Genomic DNA, 25024 nt, shown 5'->3' with positions numbered 1-25024 from the left:
TTTACCTCTTGGTTCAGTCACACCTCCATCAAGAGCCTTCTGTGTCTTTCTTGTGGGCAGGACTTAAACTTTTGTTTGTTATTCTCTTGGCATTAATACACAGCCCTTTCTTGCTTTGCTCTGGTATTTTATTAATCCAATCACATCTAACTGGCTTGTTTTATTCTTTTCCAAACACACCTTAGAGCATTTTTTGTTTTGTTTTGTTTTGCTTTTTGTCTTTTTTTTTTTTTTTTTTTTTTTTGCTTTTTTCAGAGGCCTAGGAACTTGATCCTAATTTCTAAAGAGGCAGTGAAGGGCCGGGCGTAGTGACTCATGCCTATAATCCCAGCACTTTAGGAGGCTGAGGCAGGCGGATTACCAGAGGTCAGGAGTTTGAGACCAGCCTGGCCAATGTGGTGAAACCCCTTTTCTACTAAAAATACAAAATTAGCCAGGTGTGGTGGTGCGCACCTGTAATCCCAGCTACTCATCGGGCTGAGGCAGGAGAATTGCTTGAACCTGGGAGGTGGAGGTTGCAGTGAGCCCACTCCAGTCTGGGCGACAAAGTGAGACTCTGTCTCAAAAAAAAAAAAAAAAAAAGAGGCAGTGAAGTTATTCTTATTTTCAAGTGAGAAGGTCATAGAAATGCAAAGCAATAATTCATATATACATGAAATATGTTATATAAACATATACATATATTTAGAGTAGGTCATCTTTCTTTTCTTTTTTTTTTTTTGGTGTGATGGCTATATAGGTCCAGGTGATCCTTCTGCTAATATTCATTCCCCATTGTACTTTTAAGAGCCATAGACTTTTTTTTCTTTTCTTTCTTTTTTTTTTGGGGGGGCCGGAGTCTTGCTCTGTCACCCAGGCTGGAGTGCAGTGGTGTGATCTCTGCTCACTGCAACCTCCGCCTCCTGGGTTCAAGCCATTCTCCTGCCTCAGCCTCCCCAGTAGCTGGGATTCCAGGCACCCACCACCATACCCAGCTAATTTTTGTGTTTTTAGTAGAGATGAGGTGTCACCATGTTGGCCAGGCTGGTCTCGAACTCCTGACCTCAGGTGATCCACCCGCCTCGGCCTCCCAAAGTGCTGGGATTACAGGCTTTCTTTTTTTCTTTTTTTTTTTTTTTCTTGAGACAGAGTCTCACTCTTGCCCAGGCTTGAGTGCAGTGGCCCAATTACAGCTCACTGAAGCTTTGACCTCCTGGGCTCAGGGAATCCTTCCACTTTAGCCTCCCAAGTATCTGGGACTACAGGCACACACCACCACACCCAGCTAATTTTTACGTTTTTAGTTTTTGTACAGATGGAGTCTCCCAATGTTGCACAGACTGGTCTCAAACTCCTGGTCTCAAATGATCTTCCCACCTTGGCTTCCCAAAGTGTTGGGATTACAGGCGTGAGCCACCACACCTGGCCAAGTTTTGTTTTTTAATCAGCTACACTTGAGTTATTTTTCTATTGACTGGAGGCCCTAGAGAGCAATGGCAGAAAAAGGCAGTGGGATGCCATGCCAGGGAAGGCAGGAAGGGAAGGCCAGTCTGACATTTCCTGGCCCTTGCAGCAGCAGGGGTTTTCTGGAAAGTGGGTAAGAGAAAGATGAAGCTTATAAGGGCCTGGGTTAAAATTGTCACTTTCTCTCCAACTGGGAGAGTGTCGTTCATTGATGTTTCTGCAGCTGGGCTCAAAGAAGAGGTAGCAGGATGCATGATGAGGAATGATCCCACTTCTTTTCAGAAGTCACTGCATAACATATTTGCTAAAAGGATCATGCTTACTCATAAATATCAGTGGAGCTGATTTCACACTACACCTCCAATTCTAGAACTTCTGCACTGATGAGAGACTAGCTTGAATTGTAGTCACCCTGGGGGCAGGAAAGTGCGGGAGGGGGTAGGGAGGCGAGACTCCGTGTCCCCTGGGTTTAAGAGGTTGGACTTTAGAGGATTACATGCTTACTGCTCATTTCACAGGCACATTTAAGGCCCGACTTAACCCCACACTTTCTATTATCAATCCTTCCCCCACCTCACTCCTTACCTACTAGGACCATATACTTAAGGCACTCTACTAGGGACAAAATTTAAAGATGTGCTAAAAAGTCTCAGTAATCAAATAATGCAAAATTTATTTTAATTGAAAATTTTTTAAGTCAGGTTTTATGAGGAGACTTCTGAAAAGAAATGGGATCGTTTTCATCATGCATCTTGCTACCTCCTCTTTGTTTTTTTTTGTTTTTATTTTGTTATGAAAAGATGCAGTCTTGCTGTGTCGCCCAGGCTAGAGGGCATGGAGTGCGGTGATGTGATCTCAGCTCACTGCAACCTCCACCTCCTGGATTCAACCGATTATGCTCCCTCAGCCTCCCAAATAGCTGAGACTACAGGCATGCACCACCAAGCCCAGCTAATTTTTGTATTTTCTGTAGGGACGGAGTTTCACCATGTTGGCCAGGCTGGTCTCGAACTCCAGACCTCAAGTGATCCGCCTGCCTCGGCCTCCTAGAATGTTGGGATTACAGGTGTGAGCCACCGCCCGGCCGCTACCTCCTTTTTTTTTTTTTTTTTTTTGAGACGGAGTCTGGCTCTGACTCCCAGGCCAGAGTGCAGTGTGGCACCATCTCAGCTCACTGCAACCTCCGCCTCCCGGGTTCAAGCAATTCTCCTGCCTCAGCCTCCTGCGTAGCTGGGATTACAGGCACGCTCCATCACACCTGGCTAATTTTTGTATTTTTAGTAGAGACAGGGTTTAACCATGTTGGTCAGGCTGGTCTCGAACTCCTGATCTCGTGATCCACCCGCCTCGGCCTCCCAAAATGTTGGGATTACAGGTGTGAGCCACTGCGCCCGGCCGCTACCTCCTTTTTGAGCCCAACTAAAGAAACATCAAGGATTGATACCCTCCCAGTTGAAGAGAAAGTGACAACTTTAACCCAAATCTCACCTTCCTCTTGCTTTCTTTTTCCCATTTTCCAGCTGCCAAACTAAGGGCAGCTGCTGTCAGTTTTTGTAAATAAAGTTTCCAGGGCTGGGATTAGAGCGAGAGAAGAGAGGCAGGATTGTGAAAGGTCAGGAGTGGATACTCAATTAAAATGTTTTATATTTTGTTCATTATGGATTTTTAAAATTAATTTTGATTTTTAAAAATATTGCACTAAAATGTTTATGTTGATTATTGAGGTTTTTTGTTTTGTGAACCCATAAAACTTGCAACTGACAGTACCCTGTCCAGGTCCAGTAAAAATACCTAGGAGTCTACAAAAATCTACCCACGACTCACTGTACCCCAGGTACATATTCCCTCCCCCCCATGAAGTCTCCATAAAGTGTCCCAGTGAGTTTTAATGTTCTCTCCTGTCTTTCCATGCACGTGTATTAAGATACATTGCCTTCTGATTGGTGTTTTCCACTTCGAGCAGCGGGAATGCCTCGACCACGCCTGTCTTCAAATTTCTGCTCTAGTTAAGAAACGATCTCGGGCCGGGCGCGGTGGCTCACGCCTGTAATCCCAGAACTTTGGGAGGCTGAGGCGGGCGGATCACCTGAGGTCAGGAGTTCGAAAAGAGCCTAACCAACATGGTAAAACCCCGTCTCTACTAAAAACACAAAACCAGCTGGGCGTGGTGGCGTATGCCTGTAATCCCAGCTACTTGGGAGGCTGAGGCGGGAGAATCACTTGAACCTGGCAGGCGGAGGTTGCAGTGAGCCGAGATCGTCTCAAGAAAAAAAAAAAAGAAACGATCTCTTCCCTTCTCAAAGTTATACACATTTCACTATTCGCCAACCACCTCCTCCACGCCGTCCAGAGCTGAGCTGACACGCAGCGAAGTCCTCTCAGTGGTCCCTCCGCACCTCAGCCCTGTGCTTGGCAGCGAGACGGGTGACAGGGCCGCCCCAGCATGGGTCTCCCGGGCCGCGGACCCGCCCCACGCCGTGTACAGCACGCTGTCCTCCCGCCCCATCCTTGTACCGGCCATCGTGTGGTCGCGTCTGCGCGCTCCGCCCGGTCGGCCGGCGTGAGAAAGAGCTCCTGCGGCTCCCAAGTTCAGACCAGAGGGGACCGCGAAGCGCGAAAAAGTTCCCTGCGCCCAGTACGCAGGCGCAGCCGTGTTGCTGGGCTTCCTGGGCCTCGTCCCAGCTGGCGCGCCCGGCGCTCCTCCGCCAGCGGGCACTTGGGGGCGCTGCAGGAAGGGCACCCGAGCGGGTTGGGGACGCTCGGAAGGGTGGCTTGCAAGGTCCGGGTAGCTGCAGTCCCCGGAGTGGGGCGGAGGGGCGCGGCACCGCCCGGACGAGGATGGGGCGGGGGCGGGGGCGGGGGCGGGGGCGGGCGCAGCCCGGGGGTGCAGGCACGATTAGACGGGTGACAGCCAGCGGGGAGGGGCGGGCGCCACCGCGTCCACGCCCTTTGCTCGGGGCCGGGCCGGGAGGGTCCTCTGGCTTTGCGCGCGCCTGGCAGGCGGCCTGAGGCGTACGGGTCGCACGCAGCGCCATGCGCGGCCCCCCTGGCTGGCCGTTGCGGCTGCTCGCGCCATCGAGCCCTGCCGAGCCAGGTCGGCTCCTACCGGTAGCCTGCGTGTGGGCCGCGGCCAGCCGCGTCCCCGGGTCCCTATCGCCGTTCACTGGCCTGAGGCCGGCGCGCCTATGGGGCGCGGGGCCCGCGCTGCTCTGGGGCGGTGGTGCCGCGCGCCGCTGGAGGAGCGGCTGCCGGGGCGGGGGTCCGGGCGCCTCGGGGGGCGGCCTGGGCCTCGCGCGGCTCCTGGGGCTGTGGGCTCGGGGCCCCGGCAGCTGCAGGTGCGGGGCTTTTGCCGGGCCAGGCGCTCCTCGGCTCCCGCGCGCCCGGTTCCCGGGCGGTCCCGCAGCCGCTGCCTGGGCCGGGGACGAGGCCTGGCGGCGCGGGCCGGCAGCGCCTCCCGGGGACAAGGGGCGGCTGCGCCCGGCAGCGGCCGGACTCCTGGAGGCCCGGAAGCTGCTGGGGCTGGCGTACCCTGAGCGCCGGAGGCTGGCAGGTAGGGCCCTCCTCGGCCACTTCCCTCTGCCGGGCCGCTCCTTCTCCACGTGCGGGGTCCCGGGGCGCCGAGATGGACACGGCCGGGCCGCAGAGCGCCTGTCACCGCCGCCTCTCCTGGGCCACTCCTAACCCCGGAGGAGGGAGGGGATGGTTCACCTGAGAGTAGCGTTGTCAAGATTTCGCCTTAGCTGGGGACTTGTTTGCAGATTTTACACTTGTTTTCCTGTTGACACACGTTATATATGTCATTATTGGAATCTTTGGGTCTGTTCTGCCACCAGCTTAGTGGGAGCATCTGTTTTGGCTTAGGCGGCAAAATGAGCTGGAGGTTTTTCCTTGGAAAAAAAAAATTCTAGCCAAAAATATGCCTATTTTGTTATTAGGCATTTATACTTTTTTTTTAAACCAAAAAAACATTATTTGCTTTAAGCGAGTCAAGCAGTCACCAGTGCTTTCACAGCGGAAAGCAAAACTTTCAGACTTGTCTCTTGTGCTTAGTGGTAAGCAGGAAGTTACAGCACAGTGTTCAACAGTCCACACCAACCAGTGATCTGTTCAGTAGAGTAACTTTTTTTAAAGAAGCCAAATGAATGTTTTTAGAAACAAAATTTAAATAGAACAGTTTTCTATAGCTCCTCATTTTTTAGCCATAATTGGAGGAGTGTTTAGATGCAAGGGCCTTGTAAGATCTAAAATTTTTTCGATTTCTCTAAATCTTCATTCCTTCTATAAACATTGTTGAGCCCTCATTCTGGACTGGGCCCTGGGGTTACAGTGGCATGCACAAGGAAACATGGTCCCCACTTCTGCTGGGGCTTCTAGCTTAGTGGGGAGAAGCATCTTTGAAATATTCGTATGTATAGAGGTAAGCCTGCACCTGTGGGCTGTGGAAGGGGGCCTGTGAGGTTGTCAGGTGCAACACCAGAAAAGCATTCTTTGCTGCAAATCCATTGCTTTAGAAAGGACCCTCCTGAGTAGTGATTTGGGATTTAGAGTAGGTTTGCACAGTGGAGGAGAGCAGTTAGGGTGGTGACTTTTCATCTACCAGTAGCTATGAAAGCTTAGGGGGCTCTTGGTATCACCCGGTTATAAAGAGAATTATTTCATTGTTCAGTTGGTTGAGTGTAGATTTTGTTGTAAAATATCTTTCTTTTTCTCTTTCCTCTTTTTAAAAACATCGGAGACTAGGAGCTCTCGCTGGACTTTGAGCTGCTTGAGACGGGGACTGTCTAATTCATCTTTCTGTCTCTAGTTCTTAGCATGTGCACAGCACAGAGCAGGTGCTCAGAGTGCCTTCAGTGAAGGAATAAATGACCATACCACCAGGCACAGAGTGAGGCCTTTAGAAACCCGAAGCATCATAGGGTGCGCCCACCACTTCCGTATGTGACTCAAAGTAAGTGTAAGGAAATCCAGTTCTGTTTTGTTTCTGAAATACTAGATGTCAGGAAGGGTGTTTAGGTGTCAGGCTTTGGTGGCCTACACGTGCCCAGTCCTGCTTATCCCATGACCATTTTTCCTGTGACCCCTCACTTTGTCCCCAGATAACCTGCTATGCTAGTATGTTTTGGTGACAGCCTTAAACAAGACAAGACTGCCTCCTTTTTTCTTTCTTCTTTTGTTTTTCTGGGATAGGGGTCTCACTATGTTGCTGAGACTTGCGTCGAACTCCCCAGCTCAAGCAGCGGTGCCTCTACCGAGTAGTTGGGACTACAGGCATGTGCCACCACACCCAGCTTGTACCTTTTTTTTTTTTTTTTTTTTGAGGTGGAGTTTCGCTCTTGTTGCCCAGGCTGGAGTGCAATGGCATGATCTCAGCTCACCACAACCTTCGCCTCCCGGGTTCAAGCGATTTTCCTGCCTCAGCCTCCCAAGTAGCTGGGATTACAGGCATGTGCCATCATACCCGGCTAATTTTGTATTTTTGGAGACAGAGTTTCTCCATGTTGGTCAGAGTGGTCTCGAACTCCCGACCTCAGGTGATCTGCCCGCCTTGGCCTCCCAAAGGTGCTGGGATTACAGGTGTGAGCCACCGCACCCGGCCTTCTTTTTCTTTTAAGAACAGAATATATTTTGTTCCACCACATTGAGAAATTATGAATATGTAATTTGAAGAAACAAGCCTAGGGTTGGCAAACTATTTTTTTTTTTTTGGCTTTTCAAACAGATAAATACATATTGTATGTTATGAGGATATCTGATAAAAAGCCCTTATTTATATGTATGATTTCCTGAGAAGTCATTATATATTAAAGCTAGTTAGGATTAAGAGGAAGTGGGGGTCATTGTTAATTTGTAATTAAAAAAATGTGTAATTTATCATTCCAAGAGCAGCCTAAGGTGTTGGCACATCTCGTTGAAATGCTGGAGGTAAAGAGCAATTGTGTGTGTATTTTCTAATCAAAACATTAAAAAAGCTGAGCTGAAAAGGAATTCCAATGTTAATTTGTTAATTTTTAGAAAAACAAATACAAAAATCTTTTTCCAAAAATGCAGCTTTATATTTTAATAATAATACCTCCATCTGTCTCAGCATTTTGCTGGGTGTGCCTCCTAAACTGTGTGAACAGAAAACTTTGGTAAGTAGTTTGCATCAGAAACTTTAAAAACACAGTCTACCATGAAATATGTACAGACGTGTGCCAAAAGCAGTTTTAGCATAACTGTGTTACATTCCTCTCCTAAAGGAAGGCCTGAGCCGCCCCTTTGGGGAGGAATTCACAGCTCTCTTCATACAGATGTAAGGTCCCTTTTCACTGGTAATTCTCCATCTTATCACTTTGGCCAGAAGGACTCTTAAAAGATGCAGGTGCTTAAGGAAGAGCAGGGTATGGACTGATGGGATAAGCAACACTTCATCAGAACCCTCTGGCTGTGCCTGGCAGATAAAGGAGGCTCTGACCTGAGTGAGTTAGGGGCAGGGTTTTAGGAGCAAATATGGGCCCCTACAGTACTGTGAGATTAGGGCAAAGCTGCCTCCTGGAGGTTCTTTGTGGGGGGGCTTCGGGGAGGGGTCGGACAGCATGCCTTCCCCACACCTCCCAGGCAGGCTCCTCATTAAACTGTGGACTGTACACATCTATCCCCTCTACTGGGGCGTGTTCATTGGTGCCTGTGTGGAGGACTCGGGAGGGCTCCTCTCACTGCAGTTACTGATAAGGGGTTGGTGTGTGGTTTGAGGGCAGGACTGCTCTGAGAACCTGAAGCCTGCTGGCAGCTTTTGCTGAGTTTGTAGTTGCATTTTATGAAGATGGACCGTGAGTGACCACAGTGAATATAGTGACAAAAGCAGTGGGTATGGTGGGCAAGGAGGCCAGAGTAGCTAGTTCCTGAAGCCCAGTGAGGATGGAGATCCCACAGGGACAGTGCCCTGTGGGGGCTGGGGAGGATGAACCTTTGAAATCGGAACTGCCCCCGAAAGCCAGGGATGTGTGTGTGCTACGGAAATACGTTGTTTCAGAGAAACAGCATTCTGTAGCTGTGCTGTCGCATCAGATTCCAGAAGGACAGTAGAGAAAAAATGTAAAATATCTTACTAATTTTTTATGCTGATCATGTCTGGATAATATTTTGGATATACTGGGTCAAGTAAAATGTTACTAAAATTAATTTTACGTATCCCTTTTTATAATGTGGCAACTAGAGAAGTTTAAATTACCTAGGTGGCTCCCATCGTATGTCTGTTAGAGTCCATGGCGAGCCCTCCTGTGGTTCATGGGACAGGTACCCGTAACTGTTTTATTTTAATTTTGTCTTTGGGGTACTCCTAACTCTAGAGCATGCTAGTAGCGTGGACAGAGACAGTCTGATCTCGCACCAGACACATAGGGGCCTCGGATCTTTCTTCTCCAGATTTCCAGAACCTGGAGTCTCTGGCTTCTTCCTCTCTTCCGTTCTCATCGGTCAGCCGCTCATGTCCTCACTTATTCTCTACCCTTCACTCAGCCTCCATCTCCCCCACACCCTTGACTCCGGTGTTCTCCATCACACCCACCTGCATCCGTGGAAATGTGTCCCAACATGTCTAAAAACCAAAGTTACCTTTCTCCACAAAGCATCTTTCCTCTTCTGTCTCGGTTCGGTGAGAGAGACTGCAGTGTGAACCTTGGCCTTGGCCAGAGACATGGGTCGTTCTTATAATTATAACGATAGTAATAAAGATAATAGTTAATATTTCTTGTGTACTCAGCCCTGGGCATTGTAACAGATGCTTTGAATATGTGTCTAGTTTACTCATAATTCTGCGAGGGAGGGATTGTTTTTATTGCCATTTTACAAATGAGGAAACTGGGCACAGAGAGATGGAGTGACTTATGCAAGGTCAAACAGCTAGATGGCAGAGCTTAAAAGGAGAATTTAAGATAATGAACGCCTAACCTAGGAGGGCGCGTTCTGAGGTTGAGTTGTTCAGGTTTCCGACACAATCCTGACCAACTCAAGCTCAGAACGGCCTCCTAGGTTAGGCATTCATCATCCTAAATCCTCCCTTTAACCTTCATCTTATCCTCATTTTTCAGAGAGGAAAAATGCTCACATCCAACCAGTCATCACGTCCTAGTTCTTAAAAATATCTGCAGTCCTATACTCTGCCCTTTATCCCTCTGTCCCCAACCTACTTCACCCTAAGTTTGCTTCTCACCTAGGGCACTAGAACAGTGCTCTGTCGGCCGCTCCTTTTGCTCTGTAGCCAGAGTGGATCATTTAAAAATGCAAATCTGGCTGGGTGCAGTGGCTCACGCCTGTAATCCCAGTACTTTGGGAGGCTGAGGCGGGCGGATCACCTAAGGTCGGGAGTTCAAGACCAGCCTGACCAACATGGAGAAACCTCATCTCTACTAAAAATACAAAATTAGCCAGGCGTGGAGGCGCATGCCTGTAATCCCAGCTACTTGGGAGGCTGAGGCGGGAGAATCACTTGAACCTGGGAGGCGGAGGTTGCAGTGAGCCGAGATTGTGCCATTGCACTGGGCAACAAGAGGGAAACTCTATCTCAAAAAAAAAAAAAGGCAAATCTGGCTGTATCATTCTCCAGTGTAAAGCCCTGTTAGGCTGACCTTGCCACAAAATCCTCTGTTCTATAATCTAGAGGCTTCGTTTCATTTCTCAATTCTCCTTCCTGTGCACCCATGAGGTCTCTGCCCCTGCTCCATCCTGCCAGGCTTTCTGCTCCCTTCCCTGACTCGAAGGTGAGGCCTGTGCTGCTTCCTCTGCTTGGGACGTGGGAAGATGCCGAAGACAGGCTTTGTTGCAGAATGTGGTTCTGCGTTGTGTAAACTGGGAGACCTTGCGTAGGCTCCCTCTCTGTGTTCGAGATTCCTCTCTGAAAAACGAGGATAAGATGAGGGTGAAAGGGAGGATTTAAGATGATGGATGCCAGATCCTTCAGATAACCGTGAGGACTCTGAAGTGCTGCCTTTGAGTCCTTGAATGACAGTGGAGATTGCTGTACCTGCCTGATACAACCAGATGGGTGCCGTGTTCAGCAGTGGGCAGGTAGTAGGCACGGTGTACAGCTTCCTCCAACCACCCCAACCTCTGTCCTTCTATCCAGCCCTGTTGTCCAGCAATCTGCATTTCAGATTTTCCCTCCCCTTTCTTTTGAAGGATATTTGTTTCCATTTTTGCCGCAATTCAGTAGAATGAGGTAACGGAAAGATACTTGAAAGTATCTGTCAAGAAATAGATAATGGAAGAAGTTGCCGGGGCCGCATCAGGCAAGGGTGGGGGCAAGCAAGAGACTTAACTATGGTGAAAGGTGTGGGAGAATTTCAGAATTGCAGTATGCTCAGTTGTGTCCAGGGCTTGTGGTGGAATATGAAATGATGTTTATGGAGCAAGTCTAAAGTATTCATTAATATCAGAAGACAGTGATATGTAGTCAGATCTTGATTAACAAGAATCCAGTTAACTAAAAGCTGAAAAATATCTTTTACTTTTCTTAGATTCAAATTGGACAAAGAAGCAAATGACAATAAAACAAGCTGATAATTTTTTTTTTTTTTTTTGAGACGGAGTCTCGCTCTGTCGCCCAGGCTGGAGTGCAATGGGCGCGATCTTGGCTCACTGCCAGCTCCACCTCCTGGGTTCACGCCATTCTCCTGCCTCAGCCTCCCGAGTAGCTGGGACTACAGGTGTGTGCCACCTCGCCTGGCTAATTTTTTGTGTTTTTAGCAGAGACGGGGTTTCACCGTGTTAGCCAGGATGGTCTCGATCTCCTGACCTCGTGATCCGCCCGCCTCGGCCTCCCAAAGTGCTGGGATTACAGGCTTGAGCCACCGTGCCCGGCCTAACAAGCTGATAATTTTTAAATGATTATTAAAAAGTAAAAGTGTGGGGGGATATCTTGAAATTAATTTGGATTCAGCTAAATTACTTCCTCTTTGTAATCAGCATCATTACTGTGTGAGAACAAGACTCAGAATCATAATTAGGGGGCATTTCATTCATGTCATGTGGATTCTTATTGTAGAATCATAACTGATTTAGAAAACTAGAGGAGGAGGGAAGAGGTGGACCTTTATATAGCAGGTCACATACACTGTGCTTTCGGAATTATTCACTGAGGCGAAAGAATAGAGATTAGCTACTGATGAAGGACAAAAAGAATTTTCTGCTGAACCCTGAATTCACCAGGATGACTCCTTCTGGAGCTGCCAGTTCATTGAGGCTGAGATATTCGGAACCTCAAGTTAGACACACTCCTCGTCCTTTGGGCCTTCAAGCCCCCTTGGGCACTGTTGTAAGAAGCATGGTGCTTTGAAACAAGACTCTGGGCTTTACATCAAAATGAAGTGACCCTTGCCCAGCTTCCTATTATTCAGTTAGATTGTGATTATGGGTTTTTAAGCCAGGCATATGGACTTTATGAGCTGCCAGAGCTCACATTTCTGCTTAGGCTATTGAAGAATTTTGATCTGATAGACGTTATTGCTTCCATTGCCAAAGTTCAGTTTATTTGTTCATCCAACAAAATAGTGATTGAGATTTTCCTGTGTGCCTGTCACTGTAGGCAATCGGTGACAAACCAGACCAAAATCTTTTATGTCCTAATAGAGAGAGAAACTAAATAAACAAGTGAGACATTTAGAATGCTGAAAGGTAGGAACTTCGAGAACACAAATGGAGAGGGAGTGAGGTGGGTAGTGTAGGGTGTCTGAATTTTAAGTGAGGCTGTCAGAGCAGGCCTTTTTGGGGAGGGGACATTAGAATAAAGACCTTAAGGAGGGGCAAGAGCAATTGTTCAAAATTTTCCCCACTTAAAAAGGCCCATGTTTTTCTTAGAATTCTGTTTGTCGACTAAATGTCCAGTTGGCACTGAGTTTGCTCTGGACTCTTTATTAAGGTTATATAAAATAATACTTTTGGCTGGGTGCAGTGGCTCATGCCCGTAATACCAGCACTTTGCAAGGCTGAGATGGGAGGACTGCTTGAGGCCAGGAGTTTGATACCAGCCTGGGCAACGTAGTGAGACCCCCATCACTATCTTTTAAAAAAATGCATTTCTCTTATTATGAATGCAGTTATCTGATATGTGTTGTTACTAATTGGGTTCTCTTTTCTTTTTTTTTTTTTTTTTTTGAGACAGAGTCTTGCTCTGTCACCTAGGCTGGAGTATAGCAGCACAATCTTGGTTCGCTGCAACTTCCACCTCCCGGGTTCAAGCGATTCTCCTGCCTCAGCCTCCCAAGTAGCTAGGACTACAGGTGCGCACCGCCACACCTGGCTAATTATATATATATATATATATATATATTTTTTTTTTTTTTTAGTAGAGACAGGGTTTCACCATGTTGGCCAGCGTGGTCTTCAACTCCTGACTTGAAGTGACCTACCCGCCTTGGCCTCCCAAAGTGCTGGGATTACAGCTGTGAGCCACCATACCTGGCCTGTCTGTGCGGATTTTCTAAACTTTTTTTTTTTTTTTTTGGAGACAGCATATTGCTGTGTCACCCAGGCTGGAGTGCAGTGGCATAATCATGGTTCACTGCAGTCTCAACCTCTTGGACTCAAGTAATACTCCCACCTCAGCCTCATGAGTAGCTGGGACTACAGGTGCATGCTACTACCCTGGCTCATTTCTGTATTTTCTGTAGAGACAGGGTTTCGCCATGTTGTCTAGGCTGGTCTCGAACTCCTGGGCTCAAACAATCCACCCGCCTCAGCCTCCTGAAGTGCTGGGATTACAGGCATGAGCCACTGTGCCAAGCCAGTATCTTCTCTTCTGATAAGACTATCTTGTTTGCCTGTTTTTTAGGTGCATGAACAATTTTGTTCATATTATTTTCATATCATGTTGATATTTCCCAAAGCAATAATAAGAAGCAATATATCACGTTTTATTGACATTTGCTTCTGTGTAATGATCCATGAAACTGTTTTCCAAAAGTTATCTAGAATGGATTGTTTGTTTGTTTAAAGCCTATAGCACCTTGTATTCCCAGGCAGTCTCCCATCCAAGTACTAATGAGGCCTCACCCTGCTTAGCTTCTGAGGTCAGACAAGATTGGATGCGTTCAGAGTGTATGGCCATAGACAGAGTGTTTTGAGATACTAGATGTAATCAAGGGCTTTAACTAGACAGCTTGATCTTCAAGTTACAGCATAGTTAGATGCCAAGGAGTATAGCATGTATAGCATAAATGGAGGAAAAATATGATCTGAGATTAACACCAAAATCAAGAGATAGGGAGGGAGGGACTGGCCAGAACGGGTTCCATAGTTGGCTCCCAGTTTTTCTTGGTGAGGAAGAGTTGATCAGACTAAGAAGTCATCTTCTCTGGTTCAGATGTGATCACTCACTTCCTTAGTCAACCTGCTTGTTCTCACCTGGAACCATTTGGTTCTTCCCTTGAGTCAGGGGTCGAGGAGCAAAAGGGAGGAAACTGCTAGAGACTGAGATCAATGCATACTCTGAAAACAGCTTATTTGGCAAGGCAGCCTCTTAGACTCAGCACCACAGCCCCTTTGCTGAAGCACCCTGAACATTGAGAGTGCTTGTGTTTTCTAGCTGCAGTTGGATTTCTCACGATGTCCAGTGTTATCTCCATGTCTGCCCCTTTCTTCCTGGGGAAGATCATCGATGTCCTCTATACCAACCCCACTGTGGACTACAGCGACAACCTGACCCGCCTCTGCCTTGGACTCAGTGCCGTGTTTCTGTGTGGTGCTGCCGCCAATGCCATTCGTGTCTACCTCATGCAAACTTCAGGTAACAGTCTCTCCTCTCAGGGATGTGAGTCATCCTGAAGAAGATGTAGAGTCCTGTGGGTTTGTTCGGGCTCAAATCTCATGTGCTCTAGGCTCCATTCTCTTCCTCTCTTCCTGGCATCCCATTAAGTGGGGATAGAGTCCAATGACTGCCCAGATGTTGGAGTTACAGATTATTTTAGATCAAGCACTCTCTTCTCAACTCTTCTTTTATAGTTGAAGTTGAGCTGTAAGGGCAATCATGTTGGTCTTATGGGAGGTTTGAAAATAAGCCCCTTGGGCTGGGTGCCATGGCTCATGCCTGTAATCCCAGCACTTTGGGAGGCCGAGGCAGGTGGATCACAAGATCAGGAGTTCGAGACCAGCCTGGCCAACATGGTGAAACCCCGTCTCTACTAAAAATACAGAAATTAGCCAGGCGTGGTGGTGCGTGCCTGTAATCTCAGCTACTCAGGAGGCTGAGGCAGGAAAATCACTTGAACCCGGGAGGCAGAGGTTGCAGTGAGCCCAGATCACACCACTGCCCTCCAGCGTGGGGGACAGAGCGAGATTCCATCTCAAAAAAAAAGAAAGAAAATGAGGCCCCTGGCCATGAAGCTGGACTTCTGAGGCTTCCTGAAGGCTTCAGAAACCCATTTACATGCCCCATGCTTGTGTTTCTCCTTTAAGTAGCAGCTGGGTTGATAACTTTGTTAGTATTTCTCTGAAGAAGTCTCGTTGTTACAGGCAGGTCACTGCCACAATAATGAGAGAACCTGGGACACCAACTCGAAATCTGTTGCTCTCGGTGGCCGGGCACGGTGGCTCACGCCTGTAATCCCAGCACTCTGGGAGGCCGAGGCGGGTGGATCACTAGGTCAGGAGATCGAGACCATCCTGGCTAACACGGTGAAACCCTGTCTCTACTAAAAATACAAAAAAAAAAAAAAAAAAAAAAAAAAAAAAAAAAAGAAATCTGTTGCTCTCCATTTATCTCTGTGGATAATTAACCAGTTCTTGCCATTTGAAGGTTCAATACAGGAAAGGGTTTCCAGGGAGGAACAAAGTGAGCTTTTGGAAGTTAATGTAATAAAACTTCTTTGTAAATAATACCTTAAGAAAATCTCGGCCAAGTGTGGCAGCTCATGCCTGTAATCCTAGCACTTTGGGAGGCTGAGACAGGAGGATTGCTTGAGCCCATGAGTTTGAGACCAGCCTGAGCTCTACATAGCAATACTCCGTCTGTACAAAAAATAAAAATAAGTTAGCTGGGTGTAGTGGCAGACATCTATAGTTTCAGCTACCCAGGAGGCTGAGGTGGGAGGATGGCTTGAGCCCACAAGGTTGAGGCTACAGTGAACTGTGATCGTGCCACTTCATTCAAGTCTGGGTGATAGAGCAAGACCCAGTCTCTTAAAAAAATAAAAAAGTAAAAATAAAAAAAGCCTCTGAGTCATGTTACATTTATTTTATTCCTGTATCCTCTCACTAGCACCCACAGTCTGTAGTTAATAAGAGAAAAGTAGTGTTAGTAGTGCATGACAGTTAATGTGCCTAGTTTGGGAAAGTCTCTTTTCCACCCATGGGATACAGTGCAGCAGACACGCTCAGAGGCTGCATTGCTCAGAAGGGTTACAACTCCAGGCCAAGCTGCTGCACAGTAGGTGGCTGCCCCATAATGGTAATGGATGTCTTTACCCCTGGTGAGCCTGTTCGTGTTTGCTTTTGCAGGTCAGCGCATTGTGAATAGGCTGAGAACTTCATTATTCTCCTCCATTCTGAGGCAGGAGGTTGCTTTCTTTGACAAGACTCGCACAGGAGAATTGATTAACCGCCTCTCATCAGACACTGCACTCCTGGGGCGCTCAGTGACTGAAAACCTCTCAGATGGGCTCAGGGCCGGGGCCCAGGCTTCTGTAGGCATCAGTATGATGGTATGTTGGCCTGGTTCCCCTTGGTACCTTCCTGCCAGGGCTTGGCTTGCACCAGGCCTCTCAAGTGTGAGATGAGCTCAAGCTGAGCGATTCGCATCATTCTGTAAGTGCCTAGAGCCAAAAGTGCTGTTGCAGAGGCTGCTGGGATGTGGGGATTGCCTCTGCCTGCATGGCCTCTTGTACCTTCATTTCTCCAGAATGAGTGATTATCTGGAAAATGGACTCTTGTGTTACTGCTGGGTATTCTGAGATGTGTGTATCCGGGGTATTAAGGCAGAAAAGAGTATCAGGTAGAAGGAGCACTGGGTACTACCCTGTGGGTGGCACCAAGCAGTGACTAAATTCCATTCCTCTATGTGTATAAGTTGAACTGTGCTCTTTTTTTTTTTTTTTTTTTTTTTTTGAGACGGAGTCTCGCTCTGTCGCCCAGGCTGGAGTGCAGTGGCGCGATCTCGGCTCACTGCAAGCTCCGCCTCCCGGGTTCACGCCATTCTCCTGCCTCAGCCTCTCCGAGTAGCTGGGACTACAGGCGCCCGCCACCACGCCCGGCTAATTTTTTGTATTTTTAGTAGAGACGGGGTTTCACCGTGGTCTCGATCTCCTGACCTCGGGATCCGCCCGCCTCAGCCTCCCAAAGTGCTGGGATTACAAGCGTGAGCCACCGCGCCCGGCCTGAACTGTGCTCTTTTAAGGGGAGAGCTCTTCACTCCCACGGCCTTTTTTCCTTTCCTTAACTGGGTGGCTTGTGCCTGTCCTGTCTGCCTGCCTTACCTCTTCAACCAGTATTTCTGTTCAGCCCAGTGCTGCAGATCAGTAGAGAGGCAATGCAAGCCACATATGTGATTCTAATGTTTTAGTAGCCACATTTAAAAAAGCAAAAAGAAGCTAATGAGATTGATTTTTTTTTTTTTAATTTTAATTTTTTTAGAGACAGCCTTACTGCATTACCCAGGCTGGAGTACAGTGGCAAGATCATAGTTCACTGCAGTCTTAAACTCCTGGGCTCATGTGATTCTCCCACCTCAGTCTCCCAAGTATCTGGGACTACGGGCACACATCACCAAGTCTGGCTAATTTAAAGAATATATATATGGCCGGGCGCAGTGGCTCACCCTTGTAATCCCAGAACTTTGGGAGGCTGAGGCGGGCGGATCATGAGGTCAGGAGATCGAGACCACGGTGAAACCCCGTCTCTACTAAAAATACAAAAAATTAGCCGGGCGTGGTGGCGGGTGCCTGTAGTCCCAGCTACTCGGAGAGGCTGAGGCAGGAGAATGGCGTGAACCCGGGAGGCGGAGCTTGCAGTGAGCCGAGATCGCGCCACTGCACTCCAGCCTGGGTGACAGCGAGACTCTGTCTCAAAAAAAAAAAAAAAGAATATATATATATTTTTTGTAGAGGCAGGGGGGTCTCTATGTTGCCCAGGCTGGTCTCAAACTCTTGGCCTCAAGTGATCCTCTTGCCTCAGCCTCCCGAAGTGCTGGGATTACAGGCTTGAGCCACCATACCTAGCTGAGATTAATTTTAATAATGTTTTGCTTAAGCCAGTATAAACAAAATATTGTCATCTCAATATGTAATTAATATCAAAATTATTAATGAGGTATTTTATATTATTTCTTTTTTTTTTTTTTTTTTTTTTTTGAGACGGAGTCTCGCTCTGTCGCCCAGGCTGGAGTGCAGTGGCGCGATCCCGGTTCACTGCAAGCTCCGCCTCCCGGGTTCACGCCATTCTCCTGCCTCAGCCTCTCCAAGTAGCTGGGACTACAGGCGCCCGCCACCACGCCCGGCTAATTTTTTGTATTTTTAGTAGAGACGGTTTCACCGTGGTCTCGATCTCCTGACCTCGTGATCCGCCTGCCTCGACCTCCCAAAGTGCTGGGATTACAAGCGTGAGCCACCGCGCCCGGCCTATATTATTTCTTTCATATTATAGTTGACCCTTGAACAATGCAGGGTTGGGATACTGAACCCCACACAGTCAGAAATCAAAGTATAACTTTTGACTCCCCAAAAACTTAACTACTAATAGCCTACTGTTGACCAGAAGCATTACTGATAACATAAACAGTCAATTACCATGTATTTGGTATGTTATATGTGTTATATACTATGTTCTTAGAGTAAGCTAGAGAAAAGAAAGTGTTACTAAGAAAATCATAAGGAAGGTAAAATATATTTATTATTTATTAAGTGGAAGTGGATCATCATAAAAGTTTTTTTTTTTTTGAGACAGAGTCTTGCACTATCGTCCGGGCTGGAGTGCAGTGGCGCGATCTTGGCTCACTGCAACCTCCGCCTCCCGGGTTCAAGTGATTCTCCTGCCTCAGCCTCACAAGTAGCTGGGATTATAGGCGCCAGCCACCATGTCTCACTAATTTTTTTGTATTTTTAGTAGAGATGGGGTTTCACCATGTTGGCCAGGCTGGTCTTGAACTCCTGACCTCGTGATCTGCCTGCCTCGGCCTCCCAAAGTGCTGGGATTGCTGGCGTGAGCCACTGTGCCTGGATCATCATAAAAGTATTTATCCTCATTGTCTTCACACTGAGTAGACTGAGAGGAGGAAGAAAGGTTGTTCTTGCTGTCTCAGGGATGGCAGGAGATGGAAGAAAATCTATGTATAAGTTGACCCATGCATTTCAAACCAATGTTGTTCAAAGGTCAACTGAATTTCCAAATCTGGTATGTATTCTCTACTTATGGAGCATCTTAATTCGGATGCTAAATTTTCATTGAAAGTACTTGATCTATATTTAGGTTTTATAAAATGTACAATTGAAAAAGTAGTTTGACATACTCAAGTTTTCCAGACATACTTAATAGTTTGCCAATAACTGAATGGAGTATAGGCTTTTAAATTTTAATTAAACCTAAATACAATTAAAAAGTCAGTGTCTCAGTCATACCTGCTACATTTCAAGTTTCCAGTAGCCATGTAAGGCTATCGTTTTGGGCAGTGCAGTTCTAGACTCGTGGAATAAGAACTGTAAATAATCCTTTCTCACAAGTGGAAAAGCTTGGATTTTGTCCTTTGTGTCCCATGAAGCACTCAGAGAGGAAGGGTGTGTTGACTATTAGATCTGACGTACAGAATGAAAAACAGCTTTGAAATCTCATGATTTTCCAGCTAAGAGAGAAGCAAACCTCTGGAAGAGGACCCTTCCTGCACTAACATGCCATTTTCCAAATATGAATAGTTTTGGGGATCAGGAAGAGTTCAAGCTGGGAAAAATCACTTGGGGTACTTTTTGTAACAAGGAAAGGGAATTCAGTGTAGGTCAGATGAGCAATTCAAAGGGGTCTGTTTGGGATGCCATAATAATACCACAGACTGGCTGGCTGAAACAACAGAAATGTATTTCTCACAATTCTGGAGGTTAGAAGTCCAGGGTCAAGGTGCTAGCAAAATAGCTTCATTCTGAGGCCTTTTCTCTTGGCTTGTAGACAGCTGCCATCTTGCCATGTGCTCACATAGTGGAGAGAGAGTGTGCTCTAGCATGTCTCTTATAAGGACACTAATCCTATTGGATCATGGCCCCACACTTAACGACCTCATTTAACCTTAGTTACTTTCTTAGAGACCCCATCTCCAAATATAGCCATGCTGGGAGTTAAGGCTTCAACATGTGAATTTCAGGGGGAATTTCCATTCAGTCTATAAAAGGGCCTCAGGAAGTGGCTTCACCTAGGATCTTATCTTTGGCTCTAGAGGATCAGAAATGTGACTTTGTTTCTCCTGCACAAACTCATGGACCTGACATAGGGGAAGTCCAGTTATGAGAACCTGATATTGTGTGTGGCATACTGCCAATTTATTAGTTTACATAGTGGGTCTTCCCACCATCAAGTTGTGTTTCTGCTATTCCTTTTTTTTGAGACAGGGTCTCACGCCATTGCCTAGGCTGTAGTGCAGTGGTGTCATCTTGGCTCACTGCAACCTCTGCCTCCCGAGTTCGAGTGATCCTCCCATGTCATCCTCCTGAGTAGCTGGAACTACAGGCGTGCACCACCATGCCCGGCTAATTTTTGTATTTTTTTATAGAGACAGTGTCTCACCATGTTGCCCAGCCCACTGGTTTTGAACTCCTGGGCTCAAGCGATCTGCCCGCCTCAGCCTCCCGAAATGCTAGGATTACAGGCGTGAGCCACCATGCCTAGCCCATTTCTGCTATTCAAAACACTTCATTATGGTGCCAGGACCCTGTATTAGTCTTCAGAAGGTTTTTCATTTAAGTATGGAACCACAGTGAAGGGAGGGGGGTGGTTCTGGGACAGTTCTAGGAGAATCTTGATGGACTGTGCCTGCCCCACACAGAGGACACCTGTCCAGTTGGTTCATTTGACATCAGTTGTGTTCAGGCCCCAGAAGTGTTAGACCTGCCCTGTTGGTCTCATGTCCTGATGGTGACCATCAGAGATATGATTGTGTTCCCCGAGGCTCACCCTAGGTGTCCTGATGGACTTGTCTTCTCTGGGTGGGACATTCCTATACATATCTCTCCTCTGTGAAGGTGCCAACCTCCTTTCTGCCTCAGGGCCTTTTTATGCAATGGCTCTTCCTTCTTGGTGGCGAGTTCTTCTAAGATCGTGTTATATCTGCAGTGATACTTTCTCTCTCTTTTACTTGTTTATTATCTAAGTCTCACCTCTTCTTTCTTGCATGAAAACTCTGTGAGGGTTGGTTATCTCCCAGGTGCCTGGAATAGTGCTTGCACTCAGTAATGTGGGCTTTCAGTAACAACTTGTTGAATGAGTAAATGAATGAGTGAATGATTGGTTGATCCATCCACTTATGTTTCAGTTTGCAGTTTTTCCTTAGTGTTATTTAGCCTTGTACTGATTATGCTATTTTCTGTGCAAATGAGATATGGTAGATTTTAATAATTTGTCGAAGAGATTCTAGTACTATTGAAAGTACAATCACCAACTTGCAAGGTTGACAGGAAAATCCTCTGTTACTTACTTCTAGAAGTTAGGTTATTCTTTCAGCAATCCCAATTGCTAGAAGCTTCTCAGTATGTTGAGCCCAGATCCATCCTGCTGACTTCAGTCCACTGAGCCATGAAAGCAGCTCTAATTCTTCTTCGACTTGTTAGTTGTGTCCTCCAAGTCCTCTGTTGGCTGTTTGTCATGCAATATGCGGGTTTTTTTTTTTTTTTTGGTTTTTTTTTTTTTGAGATGGAGTTTTGCTCTTGTTGCCCAGGCTGGAGTGCAGTGGCTCAATCTTGGCTCACTGCAACCTCCACCTCCCGGGTTCAAGCGATTCTCCTGCCTCAGCCTCCCGAGTAGCTGGGATTACAGGCATGCGCCCCAACACCCGGCTAATTTTTGTATTTTTAGTAGAGATGGGGTTTCACCACGTTGGTCAGGCTGGTCTCAAACTCCTGACCTCAGGTGATCCGCCCGCCTTGGCCTCCCAAAGTACTGAGATTACAGGCGTGAGACACCGCACCCCACCCGATGTGGGGTTTTTTGGTGACTTCACCATCTTGGTCATTTTGATGGGATGTGTTGCTCTGGTTGTTCAGTGCCTGCAGGTGGTTCAGACCTGAATACACAACTCCTGAGGTGGTCTGGAGTGTGGAGCAGAATGGGCCTCTGCCAAACTCCCATCCTGTCTCTTCCCACTCTGTTGTTAAACAGCATGGTCTGATCTAGTATTGGCCTGAGGATTCTTTCTTCAGCAATTGCTTCTCACATTTCGTCTATGTGGCATGCTGAATATTTATGGGGTTTTGTGAAGAATAAAGATGTCTGAAAAATTCCACCAAAACAGGATATAACAACTTGGGGACAGTACCTTCAAGTCTGCTATTAATTTAAACACACTCACACACGCACAGACACACCCACACACACACTCCCCTATCGTAGGTAATGAGAATGTCTTGCCACGCTATGTAACAAACACCTCTCAATTTTTTTTGTTTTTGACAGTTTTTTGTCTCACCTAATCTGGCCACCTTTGTTTTGAGCGTGGTGCCTCCAGTGTCAATCATTGCTGTAATTTATGGGCGGTATCTACGGAAACTGACCAAAGTCACCCAGGATTCCCTGGCACAAGCCACTCAGGTAAAGGCCCCTTCCTATCCACGTCGTTTCCAGCAGAATGGGGTCACAGCCAGGATCCTAGAGGGCAGATCCTAAGGGATGTGCTTAGGTTTTTCAATAAAGTGCCTTCCTTTCCTTTCATTAGAAATTACCCCAAGATCCCAGAAACTTAAACTACTCTGTTTTCTAGACTAGATTTCTACCCATATCTCAAAGTAGATCCAACTTGACTAAACATTTTGTGGGGTCCTTACTTGTTACTATCACTATTTCTTTTCGTTCTTTTTTTTTTTTTTTTTTTTTTTTTTTTGAGACAGGGTACGTGAGAAAAGTTTTTTCATGCACTCTAGGCTGGAGTGCAATGATACAATCACAGCTCAGTGAAGCTTTAACCTCCCAGGCTCGAGTGATCCTCCCACCTCAGCCTCCTCAGTAGCTGGGACTATAGCCACATGCCACCATGCCCACTAATGTTTAAAATTTTTTGTAGAGACAGGGTCTTACTGTGTTGCCCAGGCTGGTTTCAAATTCCTGGGCTCAAGTGGTCCTCCCACCTCGGCCTCCCGGAGTGCTAGGATTACAGGCATGAACCACCATACCTAGCCACTATCACTGTTTGTTATAGGACAAAACAGTTAATCAGATTTTGAAAATAGTTACTAGATAACACTGTGTTTCATTAATTTAATAAATCAAGCTTTGCAGTGCTGTGCAACGTTATCTTTTCAAAAATTAAAAATGGCCAGGCACGGTGGCTCATGCCTATAATCCCAGTACCTTGGGAGGGCAAGGCGGGTGGATCACCTGAGGTCAGGAGTTTGAGACCAGCCTGGCCAACATGGTGAAACCTTGTTTCTACTAAAAATACAAAAATTAGCTGGGCGTGCTGGTTCATGCCTGTAATCCCAGCTACTTGGGAGGCTGAGACAGGAGAATCACTTGAACCCTGGAGGTGGAGGTTGCAGTGAGCTGAGATTGCACCATTGCACTCCAGCCTGGGTGACAAGCGTGAAACTCCATTCCAAAAAAAAAAGAAAAAAGAAAAATAACCATTATACTTTCATGTTACAAAAACCATGCATGTTTATTGTTGAAAAATTTGAAAATATAAAGAGAGAAAACAAAAACACGCATAATCCCGTCTTTTAGAATTAACATTATTAACATTTTGGAGTCTGTCTTTTTCTCTGCATAAAAATGCATTTCTGCATCTACGTATACTCCTATTTTTCTGCCTGTATGTTTTTCTGATACATTTAGGTATGGATTTTTTTTCCCCAAAACTAGGATTGTTTTGTATACTCTGCTTTGTCACTCTTTTTTGACTTAGTCATGTATCAAGAGTGGCTTTCCATTGATAGTGTCTTTTGTGGAGTTCTCACTTCTTACTATCACTATTTCTTTTCTTTTCTTTTTAATAACAAAATGAGAACCACATTTTATTTTTGCTTCTAGAAGCTCTTGAAATATGACCCTTCTCCTCCTGAAATGTATTTATTATTCTGCCAGCTAGCTGAGGAACGTATTGGAAATGTAAGAACTGTTCGAGCTTTTGGGAAAGAAATGACTGAAATAGAGAAATATGCCAGCAAAGTGGACCATGTAATGCAGTTAGCAAGGAAAGAGGCATTCGCTCGGGCTGGCTTCTTTGGAGCAGTAAGTAGATCATTTTGGAAAAAGTGAAAGTGGCAAATGTTAGAATGGTGAGAGTTTTATTCTGTGGTGCTCAGCATAAGTAGAAAATAATTTTAATTTTTAAAATTTTAGTCTTAATTTCAAGGCCGAGAATGACTTTCTTTAAACTATTTTTGTGAAAAAGGAAGAAACAAGTAAATGTCCTTAGAGAAAAGTCAGTGCATGGTGTGATCGGGCACTGATTCTTTGCGCGGTGCAGGGCAGCGGCATCAGCTTTGCCTGAGCACTGGTCTGCCTCACCAAGACTCAGCTCCACCCCAGATCTGCTGGGTAGGAAACTGGGGCCAGCAATCTGTTTAACAGGCCTTCCAGGTCATTCTGATGCCAGCAAAGTCTGAGGATTAACCAAAATCACCTCAATGTGTTTCAAGAAACAAGTATAAAAAATCAATCACAATGCACTCAAATAGGACACTGAAATAGAAAATCACTATGAGGGCAAATTCAAGATATGTGTAAACTGAAAAGAACTTCAGAGGCAATTCCGTCATTGCTATGATTAACAGATAAGGAGCAGTGGCCCAGAGAAGGCCTCCCCTATACCTAAGACAACCACACATGTAACGAAGGGAAAAGCAGGCCATAGATACAGGAGTCCAGCTCCTCAGGCTGGTGTCCTTGCCCAGAACATCTCATTATATTATATAAACCCATACAGTAGATACTTATTTGTTTCCTCTAGTTAGGGGAGGAACCTTTAATGTTACTTTTATCTTTTGCAAACTGAGTAGATGGGATAAAATCGGGATCTGATGGGAGACTTAGCTTATAGGTTTTCATGGTGATGAGGTTGTTTTCTTCATTATTGCAATATTAAAAAACCATTTTTAATTTGAAACTCAGGTGAAATTAATATTTTGGAAAAATCTTGCTGTGACAGTTGAATGCAAAAGGGACATTACAGGCCGTGTTCATGCTTTTTGCATTCTGGGTCCTTGATTCCCACCTGACTTCTGTGTTTTCATCACTCGACAGACTGGGCTCTCCGGAAACCTGATCGTGCTTTCTGTCCTGTACAAAGGAGGGCTGCTGATGGGCAGTGCCCACATGACCGTGGGTGAACTCTCTTCCTTCCTAATGTATGCTTTCTGGGTTGGAATAAGCATTGGAGGTAAATAATTTAAATAGGCTTGGGGTGTTACAAATTAAAAATCAGAGCATC

At 46.3% G+C, this 25024-nt stretch overlaps 1 protein-coding gene across 4 annotated transcripts in view; it reads left to right on the top strand.

Annotated features, from left to right (window-relative positions):
- Positions 1-4338: 4338 nt before the first annotated feature.
- The window catches only part of ABCB10 (ATP binding cassette subfamily B member 10), a 44096-nt gene continuing 23410 nt past the window's right edge, over positions 4339-25024 (top strand). Inside the window, exons 1-6 of one of the 4 annotated variants that reach the window (XM_055234634.2) lie at positions 4339-4993; positions 14003-14203; positions 15913-16115; positions 22054-22188; positions 23623-23823; positions 24838-24973. In XM_055234634.2, the coding sequence (XP_055090609.1) occupies positions 4477-4993; positions 14003-14203; positions 15913-16115; positions 22054-22188; positions 23623-23823; positions 24838-24973 (1393 nt within the window). In that variant the 5' untranslated portion in view covers positions 4339-4476. The remainder of the gene's footprint in view (positions 4994-14002; positions 14204-15912; positions 16116-22053; positions 22189-23622; positions 23824-24837; positions 24974-25024) is intronic. The other 3 variants (XM_055234635.2, XM_063613993.1, XM_063613994.1) reach the window with 3 other exon arrangements.

Source organism: Symphalangus syndactylus, chromosome 19 (assembly GCF_028878055.3).
Source record: "Symphalangus syndactylus isolate Jambi chromosome 19, NHGRI_mSymSyn1-v2.1_pri, whole genome shotgun sequence".
NCBI lineage: Eukaryota > Metazoa > Chordata > Mammalia > Primates > Hylobatidae > Symphalangus > Symphalangus syndactylus.
The sequence above is the reverse complement of the archived record's forward strand: the minus strand, read 5'-3'. Positions and strand labels throughout refer to the sequence as shown.